Source organism: Orycteropus afer, unplaced genomic scaffold (assembly GCF_000298275.1).
Source record: "Orycteropus afer afer isolate SDZICR_OR568_19922 unplaced genomic scaffold, OryAfe1.0 scaffold00259, whole genome shotgun sequence".
NCBI lineage: Eukaryota > Metazoa > Chordata > Mammalia > Tubulidentata > Orycteropodidae > Orycteropus > Orycteropus afer.
Window position 1 is genome coordinate 4,435,398 of NW_006921846.1, and position 19,174 is coordinate 4,454,571.

Sequence of the window (19,174 nt, forward strand, 5' to 3'; positions counted from 1 at the left end):
AACCAGAAGGCTGGCGGTTCAAATCCACCAGCCACTCCTCGGAAGGAAGATGGGGCAATCTACTTCCGTAGTGATACCGCCTCGGAACATAGTGAACATCCGTTTTCTTGTATTCTCTCTTGTTCCCTCATCTTGTCTAGACTGTTTTACTAACTGGTTTTGATTAGATTTGCTTTAGTTTAAAATGAGTATGCCATTTAAGGATATATAAGCTTAAGATGTATCTGTGAACTGAAGAAAAGCCAGAGCATGCGTTATTCAACATTCATACAGCAAATAATTGCTTAGTGTGACATACTCTTTTAAGTACTGGATTGATAATGGTGGACAGAACAAACAAGGTCTCCTTTCGTAGAGCTTATGTTCTACTTGGGCAGGGGAGAAACAAGTAAGCAAGTAAACAAGGTCATTTCAAATGGTGATAAGTGCAATGAAGGGAAAGATAGGATACTGTGATAGAAAGGTAAGGGAGTGAGGCTCTTTTAAGCTGCTCAGAAAAGGCTTTTCTGAAGAAATAATTGTACATGCAACCCTAATGGTAAGGAACCATCCAGTTGACCAGAGTGTAACCGTGCAGGAGTGGTGGAAGAGGGGGTGATAAATGGAGAAGATGTCAGCAGTGTTGTCAGGTGCCATATCATATTAGATCTTCATGGTCTGTTGTAAAGAATTTAGATTTTACCTAACATTTAAAATTCTATGGAACAGCATTTCTCTGGGAGAGTCAATGTAAAATTGATGTTGTTTGCCAAATGCTGGGAAGAATTCAGTAAAACAATGTTTCAGATTGAAGATACTAGAAGTCCTGTAGACATTTCCCTATCACATTTAAATTATTAGCATTATAATCATCTCTGGAATAATTTTATCATGACTTTATTCTGATGCTTGTATAAATGCTATCTTAATACTTTCCATCTTTGTGTGCCTTAGGTTGATTATCTGTCAAAAATGGTTACAGTGACATTTTAGCAAGCTCTGTGATGTGCACTAAGAATTGTGATTTTTTTCCTCCTAATATCAGCGGTAGCATTCATTTGCACTTCTGTAAATACATAGACATTCAAATTGCTGTGCTTTTATAAATATAAGACAACTTAAGATAGAGAAGGATATTACATCATGTTAAGATTTGTGAATATAAGATTATTGTCTTATTTTACTCTAATTTTTTTCCAGCAGAAATGCAGTATCCATTTCTACTTTCTCTAGCCTCCCAAATATATATATATATGTACGTATGTGTATATGAATGTATACGTAGATATATATGTATTTTTGGTGGGTTTAATTTTTTTCACCTAAGCATTTTGGAGGCTTTGTTTAACTTTGGTTACACTTTGATTCCTTTTAACTAAAGCCTGTAGAATTATAAGAAAACTAATCTGTGGATTTGGTTTTCTGTGTTACATACTTTTGTATTTATAGAACCATACTTTGGGAAAAATAACAATTGATTAAACTCTTTGCTTACATCTTTCATCCTTTTGAGTTACAAAGGTACTCAGTAGTTTTTGTCTTTTTGTATAGTTTTTCAAAATGTTAAAAAATGGGAAAGTTTCTTATTTAAAGGAAAATAACTTACTGTAATAGGAAAGTAGAAAAGTGCTGATTGGTAACCTTATGCAAATTACATCATCCCAGTTGGTATCTGGTTTCTAGGCACTTCTCGGTATACACAGTGCTGAGCCCTTTGTGGGCCTTTGATTATCAATACTATATTTTCTAATTTGTACCTATTTTAAGCAGATTTTATTCAGAAAAGATACCATCATTTGGTTTTGTTATCTTTTCCTTTTTTAACAGGAAACAGAGAACACTGCATACAAAGTTGGAAATGAGTCCCCTGTACAAGAACTGAAACAAGATGTGTCTAAAAAGGTTAGTAGGGTATAATTTAATATTAGATTTATATCAGACATCATATTTAGTGGTATATTTAGCATGGAAAATTTTCCATATCGTTCTTTCAGTATAGTGCTCTGTGCATGGTCGATGTTTAGCAACTGTTTGTTGAATCTGTTGAATTTGTGATTGGAGACACATGGGCTTTTAGAAGTCATTTTCATAGTCTAAGCAATTCCTAATTTATTCTTCAAATGGATAGTATATTCAAAAATGTTTCATAGTAGATTTTTGTTTTTAAGTTTGTATTTTTATTAGACTAAACTTGCTGCTTTTGAGGAGGTTACTGCTAGAAATTAAGGGTTTGGAAAAGGTTGGTGCAGTACATTCTGGTGTCTTTATAAAGTCATTGCTTTGATAATGCTTTTGATACTGTTTAAAGAATTGATGCTTTGAAGCTTCAGAGATGGGTTTATTAGAAGACTGATAAAAGATGGGTTTATTAGAAGCACAAGATAAAAATTTGGAAAATGGATAGTTCACATTATTAAGGTGAAGCACAAGGAGAAAGGCAGAATGGTGCGTGTTCATTCATTTATGCACGTCTTGAGTGCTTTCTGTGTTCCATGCGCTATTCTAGCAGTGGGTTTCTGGAAGCCAACAAGAATACACATCTTCTACCCCGGAGATTCTCAACGGCAGTACTATTGACATCTTGAGTTGGCTAATTTTTTGTTGTGGGGAGGGGTGTAGGATGTTTAGCAGCATCCCTGGCTTCTACCTAACTAAATGCCAGTAGCTTTCCCTATTCCTGCTGTGGTTGTGACAACCCAAAATGTCTTCAGATATTACTAAATGTAGGTTGAGGGGAGCAAATTTGCTCCCAAATGACAACTACTGTTCTACCCTTAATGGAGTTTCTTTTAATATTGGTCAGTTTTTCTTTAAAAGGAATAGCTATCCTCTTTGTGAGAAGTGTTAGTATTGTGTGCCTAATTGTGATATAGATAGAATTTTTTACTTCACCTTTTTCTCTCACCATTTTAGATTTTCCTTTTATTTCTACATAATTTCAGTAATCAGTTTTCGTTTCATAAATCAGTTTCCAGTAAGTGAAATTTTTACAGTATATCTAACCTTTCTTGTTGGACACTTGGAATGCTTCATTTTTTCTACTATAACTTTTCTTCCCCTTTTTAAGAATTTTTTTTTCTTTTGGATAAATTAACAGTGGGTAAGTTTCTATAGTTGGTAGGGAAAAAAAAAATTATTTTAAAGGAAAGTTTACAAGCTGAAAAAAATGAGATAGCACTATGGGGCCATGACCTGGCTGCCAAATGATAGGCAGTCCTGTAAGGTGAACAGTAATATCAGGAGGGTGTGTACTCATTAGAACAATCAAGCATATGAGAGCAAGAGGACAGCATTTGCCCAGGAACAGAGAGCTCAGAAGGCAGGAGAGGATGGGAAAGACAAAGGGAAGAGGCCAGCACAGGAAGGAAGTAGGAAGGCTGCTGTTACAGTGTGGGGATGACAGTAAATGTCACAAAACAGAATGTGTATGGATTGTTGAACTGAAAACCAATTTGTTCTGTAAACTTTTACCCAAATCACAATAAATACTAATAATAAAACATTATGGGACAGTAGACTGAGGCTTAAGACTCTAGTTAACCACTTTCTAAGTCTAAGCCCTTTCAATTCAATTAACTGTCAAGCATTAATGATAAAAGGTATAAGGATATACTCTGGACCAGGACATTTTAGTAGAAAAAATTAGATAAACAGAAAACTAAATGCAACAGGTGTTCAAATAAATTTATAAGCTATTAATAAGAACACAAAGGGAGACTTTACTTCCTGTTTGGGAGTTGGAATAGGGAAGATTTGATGGAGGAAGTAGCATCTGAACTGATTCCTGATGGATGAGTAAGATGTAGACAGGCAGAGCTGGAGGAGAAAAGGCATAACCAAAGGCATGGAGATGGGGAATGTGCAGAATGTTTAAGGATGAGACTAGAGACCAGAGTTAGGGCCAGATTATAGGAATGCCTTATGTCATACTAAACATTTGGATTTTATTTCATAAGCCTTGGGAAAGTGGCAGGCTTTTATTAAGCAGGGAGGTGATGCAAATCAGACAGTGCTATATAGCATGATTATCTCTGTGTTGGTCTTGATTCTCATTATTCTCTTGATCTTACTGTTCAGCAGTCTCCTAACACCTAGGAAAAAAATGGCAATTCCAGGTACCATAAACAGGTGCCATTGGAGCATAACAAGAGGTAGGAAATATGGGCCTTACCCTCCAGGAACTAATTACAAGTATGTGTCGCTTAATGTCTATTTGGGCAATGTCTGACCACATATATTTCCATGGTCCCATAAGGCTTTTTTTTTTGGTTTGTTTTAAAGAAAGCAGCTCTCCTCTGGTTTATTATTTCTCCCTAATAATTTTAAAGACCCCAAAACCAGACTCTGAAGCACTGGACCACAGGTGGCAAACAGGCAAGTGATACAGAGGACATGGCTTTGGGCATGGGCTCTCAGGCTTTGTCTGATTGGCAGGCAGCAGCAGCAGCAGGGCTATGGTGCCCAGTGTGCTCCTGCTGCTCAAATGGGCAGGGCTGGACACACTGAACTCCTTCCCCTGCACTGCTTCCTCTCGCTCTGCTCCCACCCCCACCCTCAGGCTGCTTCTGCCAGTGCCCATTCCTCTGGCCTCCACCAGCAGATGCAACAGTAACAAGGACAACTAGGCTCCCATAAGGTTTTAATATGGTGTTCACACAACATCCAAAATCACAACATCACAACATCACAAAATCACAACATCACAAAATCACAATCCAAAATCACAACATCCAAAATGTCAAGAATATATTGTGAACATTAGGTGGCACATACCTGTATCTGGTTGTGGAGAAAATACATATGCAGAGATAGCCCATACACTTGCTTTTATTTATATTATGGTTTTTACTATAGTAAATAGTAAGAATAATAGTTCAGAGGAGGGAAAAATTGCTTTCAGGGGATTAGAGGAGATTTAGGATTCTCAACTTTAATTTTACCTTATAGCATGAGCCTTTCCATTATACATAGTGGTTATTTTAAATCTTTACACATGAATTCGTGCTCCCTATGCCCATTTGCACCCCCTTCACTTTCAGCAGATAGCCTTGCATCCTACCACACGTAGACATTAGAGGCTAAGAGACTTGAATTTACTCCAGGTTCTATCATCTCTCACTTCCTTTATCTGCAGTGTTTTCATCTCTTATCTCTTCCCCCAATCATCACTGATTTTTCCTGCCTAATTTATCATGGTATAATACAAAGAACACTGAATTTTTGAGAAAGACCTGGATTTCAGTTTTGGCTTTATACCTTACAGGCTCGGACTTTAGGAAAAATTCCTAATCTTTTACTTCAGTTTTCTGCTTTTATGGAAGAGTGACAACCCAGTTACCTCATAAGGCCTGGGTGATGATTAATGAGAATGCGTATGTTGACTCTAACCCACAGTAGGCCTTCTTTCTTTCCTTCACCAGCACTTTGCTCTGTTACCTTCCTTTCCCATTGGCTCCTTCCCCCAAGCTTATAAAAATGTTAGGACCAGCAACCTCTTCCTTTTATATCCAAGTTCTTAAAAAAGTAGACTATATTGGCTCTCTGCTTTTTTCCCTTATTCATTCTTTACCACACTGTAATCCAGCTTCTGTTTTCATTATGACTTTCAATGCTTGGTGACCACCTAATTGACAAATTAAGTGAACTCTATTTAATACTTCTCTGGTAAAAGTGAGGTCTAGGATTAAAAATTTGAAGATTGAGATGAGCTAGTCTATAGAATATGTGGGACATCGGGGCTGGATATTATTGAGCAGCAGTAGTATCCAATTCAAGTAAACATGAATTTATGGTAAGCTAGATCAGGACAGTTGTGAGACATCTTTCTTAATGAAGCCAAGAAACAGAGAAAGTAGGAGTCATCCATGATTGGGCATGGTAGAGAGGTGGGTTGTGAAATTTAACATGTTAGTACTGACAGGACTCAGTGGGAGATAATTTTTTCTAAATGTTTTTAAAAGACAGAGACTATCTGTATTTTTCAGCTACTGATAAGAAATAAAAAGAAAAAAAAGGCAAGATGGGCTGGGTATTTGAACTCTATTCATAGCCCCTTCGTCAGGCTGAATAGTGAGGCATTAGGTGTAATCTGTTTTAAAATACTAATCTTTCTGTTAGTCTGCTGGCTTTTTCTGTCAGGTTTGAGTTCAGAGCTAAACAACTTGAATTGTTATACTGGATGGATTTTGATTTTCACAATTTTGTTAACTAGACTCAATCCAGCAGACTGTTACTACAATGAATTTTACATAAATAAGTAAATGAATGACAATTTTAAAAGTTTTAATTTTAGGTTTGAATTTTATTTTACAGGATCGATTATACTTTTGTGGCTACATGGACAATACAGTAGTTAAAGAGTACAGATTCTGGAGCCAAACTCCCTAGATTTATATGCTAGCTTTACCATTTATTAGCTTTGTGACCTTGGACAAATTAGTTTACTTCTCTATACCCTAACTCCCTCATTTTTAAACAAAGATAGTAAGAGTACTTTCTCATAAGGTTGTTGTAAAGATTAAAATAAGTAAATGTTAAGAACATTGTCTAACACATAGTGAGTACTGTATAAATGATTAGCTATTGTGTTCTTGTAAATAGCTTTATTTTTAAAACCTGTTTTTTAACCTTTCATCAGATTATTGAAAGTATTATTGAAGAAAGCCAGAAAGTACTACAACTTGAAGATGAATCTTTGGATTCCAAAAGGAAAGAACTCTCTGATCAGGCCACTGCAAGTCCTGTCATGGCTGGAACAGATCTTAGCAATATTCCTGGACTGTTAGCCATAGATGAAGTACTGCAAGAAGATTCCAAAAAAGCTGAGAATCAGAATGCATTTGAAGAAACTGAATTAGAATCTAAAAAATGTTTTCCTTCTGATGACACTTACGAGAAGCCAGTAGATGAAACTACAAAGTTAAGTGAAATAAGTTCAGCTGAGCAGCTTAATGTGCCTGAAACTGAAGCAGAAGTATTGAACAAGGAAGCCATAGAAGACAAACAAAGTGATGTTCTAGAACCTACATCCTCAGATTCCTTATCTACTAAAGATTTTGCTGCTTTGGAAGAAGTAGCTCCTGCCAAACCTCCAAGACAACTTACTCCGGAACCTGATATAGTGGCTAGTACAAAGAAGCCTGTTCCAGCACGCCCACCCCCTCCAACTAATCTTCCACCTCCTAGACCCCCACCTCCAGCTCGACCTGCTCCACCACCAAGAAAAAAGAAAAGCGAATCAGACTTTGAAGCTCTTAAAACTTCTGATCTAGAAGGCAAGTATCAACCGAGAAATAACTGTTTTTGTGAAAAAATTTAAAAGTTGAAACTAAATTTTCTAATTCTTATTTCAGTTTATGCTGTGTAAAGCCACATTGATGGCCATGTTAGAAAATTTTTTTCTTTAGTAATAGACAAAAAAAAGGAAAATGTTTACATTCCTGACAAGTTAAATTATTGTCGTTGAACATTTCAGTAGACTTCAAATTTCCAAATCCGTTACTGTTTGAGTGTCTCATGGTGACAAGAATGTGAGATTTGAACACTGAATTCAAATTCAGTGTTCAAATCCTGGTTGCATGGCCTTGTGGAAATTAACTTGTTTAAACCCTGATTTCCTCATATGTGAGAAGCCCTGATGGCACAGTGGTTAAAAGACTCAACTGCTAACCAAGAGGTCAGTGGGTTTGAACCACACTGGCCACCCTGTAGAAGAAAGATGTGACAGTCTGCTTCCATAAAGATTTACAGCCTTGGAAACCCTATGGGGCAATTCTCCTCTGTCCTATAGGTTTGCTATCAGTCAAAATCAATTAATTGGCAGCAGGTTTGGTTTTAGTTTTTATATAAAGCAAGAGTAATAAAACTGTTTATCTCAAAGAGTTGTTATAAGAAGCAAATAAAGGTTAAAGCATTTTATAAGGTATATATAAGGTCCTGAATAAATATTAGTTATTGCTGTTATTATTGTCATTACAGTTGCCAAAGAGAACATTATATCTGATACTCTCCTAACTCCGAACATAGTTACGGAGAGCACAGCCAAGGATTCTCAGCCTTCTCTTGATTTGGCAAGTGCTACCAGTGGAGATAAAGTAGTTACTGCTCAGGTTGGTGAATTGGTGTTATATTTGATACAGGCTTCTATAGCAGGTTGGTGAATTGGTGTTATATTTGATACAAGCTTCTATAGCTTTCTGCAATGAACTGGTTTGTTGATTGTTGAACCTTTTTTATTTTCCATGCCAAATATTTCCTTGTCCTCAAAACCTGGCCTCCTTGCAGCTTCTGTCTAGCTCTACTAGTAACAAGCTGGGTGACCCTAACAGGCTATTTAACATGAGTCTCAGATGCCCCATTTATAAAATGAAAAAAAAAATGTCTTGAAACTTTATTACAAAGATGAGATGAGCTAAATTATTACAAGTACCTGACATGTAGTAGACATTGAAAAAATGACAGATACTGCTATTTGTAATACTATTGATATTAGTAAACTCCAACTATAATTTTCATGTACCTGACCTGCACAGGTCAAAATTGGGAACTTTTTAAAATAATTTCCTTTTCCTTATGAAAAGTGTCATATACCAGGCAGTGGGCATGATAACCATGAATTTCACCATAATCAAAATCTGGGATTCAAGGGTTACTTAAGTGGTAGTTGTGGTGGGGTAGGCCACAATAAGTCCTCTTGTTACAAACACCCCACTTGAGGACAACTTGTACTTGTCCTTTAGTGTTATGTAAATTTGCCCTGACTTTGAATGATTGAACCAACTCCCACTGGCAACAAATTCTTCATCACAATCACCTTCACTTCCTACATGTGCAGCTTTTAAATCATTGAAAAGGCTTCCAGCCTTTGCTTGCCCTAAAGTAAAGCTGAATAAGAACTGTATGCACCTGTTCTGACTGACCTACAAATTCCACTTAAAGACACACTTAGGAATGGATGGTAACCTGGGGACTGCCTGTAGTAGAGAACTATATAGTTCAGGAGTCAGAGAACCATAAAACAGGAATCAGCACAAGGTGTTTTTGTAGGGTCCCTGACGGGGTGTGAACTGTACCAGGTGACACTGCCAGAGGGAGTGACACCAAAATGACTATCTATAAAATTTTTGTGCAGTGTTTCAGCAGGAATTTATTATTTTTTATAAAAATGCCCTGTAGTTAGTTTAGCAACAAAAACATTTTTTGTAAGCCCAGCTTACATGTATCACTATACCTAAAAGGCTAGAACTCTATGCTGATTTCCTTTTTGAACCTTCTAATGTGCTCCAATCAGAGCTGTCATTATTACCCAGTTTCAATGATGCTTCAAATCACATGATTTTATTTGCATGCACTACAAGCAGGAGCTATTGTTTTTGGTGCTTCTGGTGTTTTTGTAGTCACTGATTTTTGTCAGATTTTCTGGTGTTTCAACTACGATCTTGTGTTAAGTGGTATTTGTGAACTTATGTCAGTAACTTTTCTTGAGAATGAAATAGTAATTAAAGGAAAAGAAGGAGAAAAATGAAAAATGACTTCCACTCAGTTACTAATAATGTTGCAACTGATGTTATAATTCAATGTAGAAATATTTTACAAAACAGTTTTGTTGTTAGTATTCATATAATCTGAGAAATATTGTATTTATGTAATTTATAACTGTATTTAACACTTATTATTCTATTATTAAATTGATTCTAAATATCACCAAGGATTCTGTCTGGTGTGTCTGGTGTGGGAGGAGATCCATAGGGGGCATGACAGCATGAGTTACTGCACTGGGTGACACCAGTCCTAGTGATGCTACTGGTCCCTGGGCTAAGAATTGTCTTTACTTTTAAAGGATTATTTTTTTAAATGAATAATATGTGTATGTGATGTGGAAAGTCTAAACTGTTTCCACCTGATTCTTTACAGAAAGTTTGCTGACCCTGCCTTAGAAATACCAACCTATAGCCCTGATTAATAGTGATTTAATGCTGTCATTATTCTACTAGTAGAGGACTGCTTTTTGGCCAGGGCCAAATAAACCATTGATTTGTTCTCAAGACTACTAAAACACATTATTTCATGGGCAGCAATAGATTTGATACCTCACTTTTTTTCAGCATGCTGGGAATAATAAAGAACTGAAACTTGAGTATTCCATTTAAATTTTTCATAGGCTCCATTATCTAAATTATGGAATTCTTTAGAACTGTGTGTGGTATAATGAATAATTGAAAATTTATAGAAATTGACTCAGTCTACTTTATGTTTATAAAATTATAATTTCAGGAAAATGGAAAAGCACCTGATGGGCAGACGATAGCAGGTGAAGTGATGGGCCCTCAGAGACCTAGATCCAACTCTGGAAGAGAGCTTACTGATGAGGTATAATTGGATTTTTTGTTTTCTTCTAGACATGAAATATAAAAATAATTTTGGAGATAAATGAAATTTGAAGATTTGTCTAGGTTTGTCTTTCTTTTTAATATGCTGGATCTTGCAATTCTGACTTAAACTTGCCCTTTCACACAATTACATAATGGAATAAATGTATTAACAGCAAGGCCCATATTTTATAGAAAGTAGACTTATAAATATGATGTCATAGACATAACATTTTTATAGGTATGAGGTAGTGTACAGTATATGCAGGCTCAATGCTTACTTCTTACCATCAAAATTGTTTAGTATACATCTGTTGGTCAGTTAATTCGCAATGAACTTTTGAAGCCGTTTTATTTTTTGTTTCTTTTAAACAGCACAGTTAAAGGATATTGTACTTTTTGGAAAGCAGTTTGACAGTTTCTCAAAATATTAAACATAGAGCCTACCATATGACCCAGCAATTCTACTTTTAGATGTACCTAAGAGTAATGAAAAAGGAGCTCTGGTAGTGTAGTGCCTAAGGCATTTGACTGCTAACTAGAAGATTGGCAGTTCAAAACCACCAGCTACTCTGCAGAAGGAAGATTGGGCAATCTACTTCCATAAAGATTTACCACCTCGGAAACAAAGGGGGTCACTGTGAGTCAGAATTGGCTCAATGGCAGTGAGTTTGGTTTAGTTTTTAAGAATAATGAAAGCATATGTCCACATTCAACATTGTACACGGAAGTTCACAGCAGCATTTTTCACAATAGCCAAAAGGTGTAAATAACCAAAATGTCCATCGACTGCTGAATGGATGTATAAAATGTGGTGTAGCCATCCATTGGAAAAATTTTCAGTGCTAAAAAGAAGTGAAGAACATGATACAGCATGGATGAATCTTGAAAACTTTATGCTGTGTGAAAGAAGCCAATCACAAAAGACCACATACTTCTTGATCCCATTTATATGATATGTATAAAATAAGAAAATCTATAGAGACAAAGTAGATTATCAGTTGCCAGGGGCTGGGGATAGGGAAATAGGGAGTGACTACTAATAAATATGGATATCTTTCATAGGTGATGAAAATGTTCTAAACTTAGGGTAGTGGTTGCACAGCTCTGTGAATATTCAAGAAGTCATTTAATTGTACTCTTTAAAATGGGTATATCTCAATAAAGATGTTTAAAATTACTATAAACAATATTAAATGCAACTAGAAAGTCCTTAGCTTACATCTTTGAGGACTTTATAGACCTAAAACAAATAATTACATTATATCTCATTGTTATTTTTTACCTTAGGAAATTTTAGCCAGTGTAATGATTAAGAACCTGGATACTGGAGAAGAAATACCTTTGAGTCTTGCAGAAGAGAAACTGCCCACAGGTATTAATCCTCTCACTCTACACATCATGAGGAGGACTAAAGAATATGTAAGGTATGGCCTAACATTATTTATTGTTTGCAGTCTGAATGGTGAAGATTTCTCTGTTTCTGTACTATGACACTCTAATTTGATTTTGTTTAGTCTTTTTTTATTAGCTTGAGATTATGTTATGTATTGTTAAATTTGGTTCTCAATACTTTGAAAAAACCATCTAAATCCTAACCTTCTTACTATTTAGTTTCTCTTCTTTAAAATGATTTTTATTATGCTAGAGACAGTGTAAGGAGTTCTGGTCGTGCCATGATTAATCGCTCAGCTGCTAACCAAAAGGTTGAAAGTTTGAACCCACCCAGCAGCTCTGCAGGAGAAAGACCTGGCAATCTGTAAAGATTACAGCCTTGCAGGACAGTTCGACTCTGACACACTGGATTTCTATGAGTCAAAATCAACTCACGGCATCCAACAACAAACCAACGCAAACCCATTGCCATCAGGTCAACAACAAGAAACTGTAAAAAGATATTGACGCCAAAAAAACGTGGAATAAATACCTCATCTTCTAAAATCTTGCTTTAAGGATCATAGATTTTGTGACTATTTTTGTTGTGTTTATAGGGTGAGAAAATGGCTTTAGAGTGAATCAATTTACTTTACTGTGAGATGTATAGGGACCTAAGAAATAATTTTTGTAAAAGCAAAAGCTTTTTTATTAAGTATAATTAATGACAGGAGCTCTGGTAGTGTAGTGCCTAAAGCACTTGACTGCTAACCAGAAGGCTGGTGGTTCAAATCCACCAGCCACTCCTCGGAAGGAAGATGGGGCAATCTACTTCCGTAATACTGCCTCGGAAACCCAAGGAGGGGTTGCTATGAGTTGGGTCCAACTCAACAGCACATAACAACAACAACATAATTAATGACATAGCTGATGAGTAGAGGGAAAAGATAGATAAAAATTAATTTCTGTGCAGCACAATTTGCCCAACAAAAAGCCTTGTTAGTAGTAGGATTTCCTAAATTCCTAAATTACATTCACTTACCTTTTTTTGTACATTGCCGCTTGCTTAAAGATTCTGTAATCTCTGTAGTCTTTAAATTCTCAGGGTCATTGTTTAAATTAAAAGCATATTAATGACATAGCTGATGAGTAGAGGGAAAAGATAGATAAAAATTAATTTCTGTGCAGCACAGTTTGCCCAACAAAAAGCCTTGTTAGTAGTAGGATTTCCTAAATTCCTAAATTACATTCACTTACCTTTTTTTGTACATTGCCGCTTGCTTAAAGATTCTGTAATCTCTGTAGTCTTTAAATTCTCAGGGTCATTGTTTAAATTAAAAGCATATTAACATTTTTTGTTATTCTAATAAAGGTTTGCTAATTATATAGTAAGTATAAATAGAGATTTCAAGAAATAAGGGAGAAATAATTTGTTTTGATATGATTTCTTCCTCTCCTTACAGTAATGATGCAGCCCAGTCAGATGATGAAGAGAAATTACAGTCTCAGTCAACAGATACTGATGGTGGAAGGCTGAAACAGAAAACGTGAGTTATAGTACATCCTTCTCATTTCAAGCTTTTATAAAAAAATAATGACAATCTCCATACTATGTTAAATCTGTACTCTATCTAATCTGTATTGTTTCCCACCACCGCTACTCCCTGTCCCCAGCTAATGGATTATGAGTTCCTTAAGGCTGTGTTATTGGTCATTTTTATACCATCTGATATAAAGTAAATGATCAATAAATCCTTGCATTATCCCTGTATTGTTTTTCTGATGGGTAGGTACCAGAAGTGTTGTTAGAAGAACATGATATCCTTCTTGAAATTGTTCATTTATCTTTATCTCTGCAGATCCTGTTTATCTTCCTAAACCCAACTATATGAGATTCTTCCTGGCTAATCCAGTTCATAGTTAATATCTTTTTCCCCTAACTTCAGTGATACCTATAGTCTACATAACCCACTTTTGCCTTATTGTATTAAAATGTTTTTTGATTGAGAAAACAAGATGTTAGACAATTACACATGTGTTACAAAAGAATTGTGATCATTCTTCTTTGTCATCCTTTGGTTTCACCTATTATTTCCTCTACTAATATCCAGCACAGTGGTGGGCATATCAGTTTTGCTTGATTATACACAAGTTGGAAGTGCCTGGGTGGTGTAGACAATTAAGTGATCAGCTACCAGCCCAGAGGTTGTCAGTTCAAACCCATCCAAGGCACGTTGGAAGGAAAGCTTGAGGATCTGCCTCTGAAAGGTCCCAGCCATGAAAACATTATCTACTCTGCACAAAGGGGTCGCCATGAGTATCGGCCGACTGGATGGCATCTAAGCACAGACAAGAAGTCACTTGAATGACAATAGTTCAGTCTAAGGTCCAAAGCACATTCTGTACTTGAGTCTGTTCTTTTCTGAGTATGGAAGATGTATGAGAAGAAGCAATGAGAAATTTTAGAAAAGATGTGTTCAAATTCAGGTACACAATAACACCTCAGATATCTGGAACTTAGCTATTTAGCAATGGCAGCTATCAGGAACCTGAGAAATTAGGAATTACTCAGGAGACAGGTGAACATAATGAAAGATATCACACATGTCATGCACTAAAGCTTTTGCATCTTTCTAAAAGATCCTCAGGTTTATTCAATGCTATTGTCTTTATTTCCTATCTCATTTTTAAAAATTTAGTCATCTGTTTTCTGCAAATTGTGGCCAAATGTAAGTTAGCATGTGAGACATGTTAGGTAATATTCTGATGGAGGGAAAATCAGAAAAACGATAATAGTAGTCATTCATAGTACAACTGTTGTATACAGCAGTGCTTTCCAGTCTTTTGTCATGTCGTGACATTCATAGGAAATGATAATATTTACACCGGACACAGAAGCAAGCTGTTGAGGCAGCTGATGACCAAAAGAAACTGGCCCAGGGTTCCAGCTTCCTGGGGCCCTGCCTTGCTGTTTTGACAGCTAGGGGTGGGGAGAGAGGTGATAATATGGCACAGTTATAATCCATTTACGGACCTCTGGTGGCGCAGTGCGTAAGGCATTTGACTGCTCACCAGAGGTTTGTGGTTCAAGAGAAGATGGGGCAATCTACTTCCGTTAAGATTTACCACCTTGAAAACCCAGTGGGGGTTGCTATGAGTCGGAATTGACTCAGTGGCAGTGAGTTTGGTTTGGTTTGCATAATCCATTTGAAACCAAATCCACTGGCATCAAGTTGATTCTGATTGATAGTGACGCTCTAGGACAGAGTTGAACTGCCCCATAGGGTTTCCGAGGGTGTAAATCGTTATAGAAGCAGACTGCCTCATCTTTATCCCGCAGAGCAGGTGGTGGGTTCAAACCTCAGACCTTTTGGTCAGCAGTCGAATTATTTTAACCACTGCAGCACCAGAACTCCTATCCATTTGAAAGGTCCTGAAAATATTAAAGAACAGTAAAAAATGGTAACAATGACTGTATTCATCAGGCAAAGAGACTTACTGAATATTAAATCCATTTTAGAAGGCATGAAAGTATATATTTTAGAAATACTCTCTTCCAAAAGGATTAAAATGTCTGATTTCTTGCTTTTAAAGTAGTAGTAAATCTACAGTGAACCCACAAAATGTAACTTAAGCATTGTAGGTAACAGAGACTTTATAGTGTTTTTTAAAATGGTTTGTCATCTTTGCTTTCTGATTTCCAAAAGCAGTACAGAAATGTAAAGCACAAAATGAACGTCTCTCTTAAACTCACTGCTATAAATAATCATTGGTAATGATTTGGTCTGTTTTCTGTAGATTTTTTTTCCCACAAAAATGGGATTATACTATATAACTTGATTTTTAAAATCTAATATGGCATCAATATCTCTTCATACCAGTGCCAATAGTAGGTATATTGTAGTCTTTCTATGAGCCAGACATAGGAGTGAAGTGTTGGAAAAGAATAACAAGACAATCACAGTCTCTGCCCTCATAGAACCTACAGTTAAATGAAAGAGGCAGACACTAAACCTGTAATTACACAGATAAATCTAATTACATTTGTAGTAATTGCTATGGAAAAAAGTGTGGTGTGCTGTAAGAGTATATACTGTAACAGCAAAATCTAGGCTGAAGAGTCAAGGAAGGCTTTTTTCTTCAGGGATATTGGATCTGAGACCTAAAAGATGAATAGCAATTAGCCAGAGAAGGACTATTCCAGGCAGAAATAATCACACGCCCTGAGGTGAAAAAGAGCTTGGCATATTCCAAGCACTGAGGTTTTCTTCATTCTTTTTTATCTTTTTCCATTGTATAGGTATACCATCATATTTATTTAGTCATCCTCTGTTGATGAAAATTTAACTTATTTCTACATTTTATCTGTTCTAGATAGTGCTGCAGCAGACATCTTTATATATATAGCTTAGCAGTGTTTTCTGAATAAATAAGTTCTGTTGGTAGAAGGTTGAGATCCATACTTGGGTTACATTGTGTTTGGGAGTACCTACTGGGAAAGTGCAGCCAAATTTTATTACATCCAAATCTGAGAGAGATGGGACAAGGGAGTATCTTGAGCTGCCAAAGCATTCTATTTTATAAGGAAGTACCTCTGTAAATTTTATTTTTATTGGTAAAATGTGCTTTTAAGAACAACTTTCTAAAGCAGTTTTCCTCCAAGTCACTTTTATGTCAGATTCATCTCACCCCAGTCTCTAAATCACATTATCTGAAGGTGGGCCCCAGGTACTGTGCACTTTATAAACACTCCTACTCCCCATGGTTCAACCACGGTTGAAATGATTATTCACAGTGGATTCATCAATGCTTTTTATGACATAAATCAAGGGGAAGCACCTGCATTTTCTTTTTAGCCATGTGTTTATTCCATAGTAGAAGGGATTTGGGAACTCTGAACACCTACAATATATGTAAAGACATAGGTTATTTTAAAATAATGTATTTTAACAGTTACAGCTAATGAGTTTATGTGTAAATTGTTGAGTTAATAAATGTTTTTGGAGGTTTTTGTTGTTTTTTTTTTTTTTGGTTTTTGTTTTGGTTAGGACTCAACTAAAGAAGTTCCTAGGAAAATCAGTAAAGAGAGCAAAGCACCTTGCTGAAGAATATGGTGAACGTGCTGTAAATAAAGTTAAGAGTGTTAGAGATGAAGGTAAGTGAAATAGAATATGTTTACAGAATATTTAATGAATTTGTAATCATCTAAATGTAACCTTTAGTTTATAAGAAGCATTCCATTAAATTGAAAAAAATCAAGCTTTATAGCCAATATCTTAGTATTTCAATGAATCATAAATTATTTCCCTCTATCATTAAATTTTATGAGTATGAGGGGAAAAGAATTTATACATGAATTTGTACCTACTTTGCAAATGTGGCAACCTGAAGAAGTTGAGTATTTAGTAATCAATTATAAATTAGTTTTATAAGGCTATTTATTTGATTTTTTAAAAATTGTGTTTTAGGTGGCAGTTTACCCAGCAAATTAGGTTCTCCTTTAACAAGTTTTATACAGACTGTTCCCTGCCATTAGTTACAATTTTTACACTGTGTCATCATTCTCGTTATTTCGATTCTGTTTGTTCTGTTTCCATTGATCTAGCTTCCCTTCCCCTCTTTGCCTTTTCACCTTTGCTTTTGGAGAAGTGTTAATCATTTGGTCTCATACAGCTCATTGTTTAAAGGAGCACATTACTCACAGGTGATACTGTGTATTTTATAAGCAAGTCTATTATTTGGCTTAAAGGTGACCAGCAGAAATAGCTTCAATTCCACATTCAAAGCTTATTTCAAGGCAATAGTCTCAGGAGCTCTCTAGTCTCTCTTGGTCCAGTAAGTCAAGACTTTTTTAGGAATTTGAATTTTGTTCTACATTTTTCTTCCATTCCACCTGGGACCTTCTGTTGTGTCCCTGATCAGAATAGTCTGTAGTGGTAGCTGGGCACCATCTATAGTTCTTCTGGTTTCGGGTTAGAAGAGGCTGTGGTTCATGTGGACTATTAGTCCTGTGGGTTAGTTTCTTCTTTGAGCCTTTGATTTCTTTCATTCCCTTTTGCTCCATACTAGTGAGGACCAATAGTTGTGTCTTCCATGGCTGCTTACAAGCTTTTAAAACCCTAGACACTACTCATCAAACTAGAACATAGAATGTTGTTTTTAAAAACTATGTTTTTGAAGTTCACTAAGTTATCCTCCAACACTATGGGCACAATCCTTTTAACCCAACAAACTGATCCCATAAGCTTTTTAAACATGTTTAGGAAGTCTCTGTAACTGTTTCCCATATGTGGTTTGTTATGTATGTGGATATATATGCAACACACACAAACGTGTGTATACATATGCCTACAGATACTCCTATATATGCACATGCCTTTCTGTGAACATATATGCATCCGAATCTACCTACATAACCACACATATATTTCTTGGTTGTTTTTACTGTTGTTGTAAAATTGTTTATGTTATAGCATTTATCAAAAGTGTTCCTGTTTCCTGTGTACTTCTTAGAGTCTTTACCTTGGTCAAATTGCACTGATTCCAACCATATTTGGTATTGCCTTTCCCATCACAAAAGTGACAAGTATCTGCTATCTAGGAAGTGATTCCCCTTCCCTCTTCCTCCGATCCCTGGTAACCATCAAAGAACTTAGCTTTCTGATGTGTCTATTCATGACTATTTATAAAGTAAGACCACTACAGTATTTGTCCTTTTTGATTGACTTATTTCACGCAGTATAATGTCCTTCAGAGTCATACATATTGTAAAGGGCTATTTGCAGCACTATTTACAATAGCCAAAAGATGGAAACAACCTAGGTGTCTATCAACTGAGGAATGGATAACCAAACTATGGTACATACACACAATGGAATACTATGCAACGCTGAAGAATAATGTAGAATCTGCAAAACACCTCATAATGTGGATGAACATGGAGGACATTATGCAGAATAAAATTAGTCAATCGCAAAAGGACAAATATTGTATTAGTCCATTATTGTAAAAGTTAAGGAAATGTTTATTTGTGGAAGGAAATTTTCTTTGTCGGTTACCGGGGTGGGAGGGGAGGAGAGGGAACACTGTTAGATAGATAGAGATAAGTATTGATTTGGGTGAAGAGAAGGGCAATGTACCAAGTGTGAGTGACCAATATGGCGGCATTGAGGATGAGGAAGACAGAGAGAGGTACATGGGAGGTACAGACAACAAAGATGAACACTTTTACACTGCGTTGTCAGTGAAGGCAAACATGAGTATATGGGTGGATAGATGGGTGGACGGGCTGAACTGTTAGGTATGTCTATGAAATGGGGAGTGTATCCAAGAACATGTATAGGGTTGGCAGACAATGGTCCTATAGGTTTATGTGAATGATCAGAATTCCCAGGTGTATAGTAGAGTTGACAAGGAACAAGGTTGTGGTCATTGCTTGGTCACAGCCAGCTACC

General features: G+C 36.2%; 1 protein-coding gene across 1 annotated transcript in view; it reads left to right on the plus strand.

The window, feature by feature from the left end:
• Nucleotides 1-19,174, plus strand: part of WDR44 (WD repeat domain 44) — a 97,896-nt gene that overhangs the window by 40,533 nt on the left and 38,189 nt on the right. Inside the window, exons 4-10 of the mRNA XM_042782198.1 lie at nt 1,807-1,881; nt 6,617-7,253; nt 7,957-8,087; nt 10,252-10,347; nt 11,637-11,773; nt 13,184-13,267; nt 16,769-16,875. Of these exons, the coding sequence (XP_042638132.1) occupies nt 1,807-1,881; nt 6,617-7,253; nt 7,957-8,087; nt 10,252-10,347; nt 11,637-11,773; nt 13,184-13,267; nt 16,769-16,875 (1,267 nt within the window). The remainder of the gene's footprint in view (nt 1-1,806; nt 1,882-6,616; nt 7,254-7,956; nt 8,088-10,251; nt 10,348-11,636; nt 11,774-13,183; nt 13,268-16,768; nt 16,876-19,174) is intronic.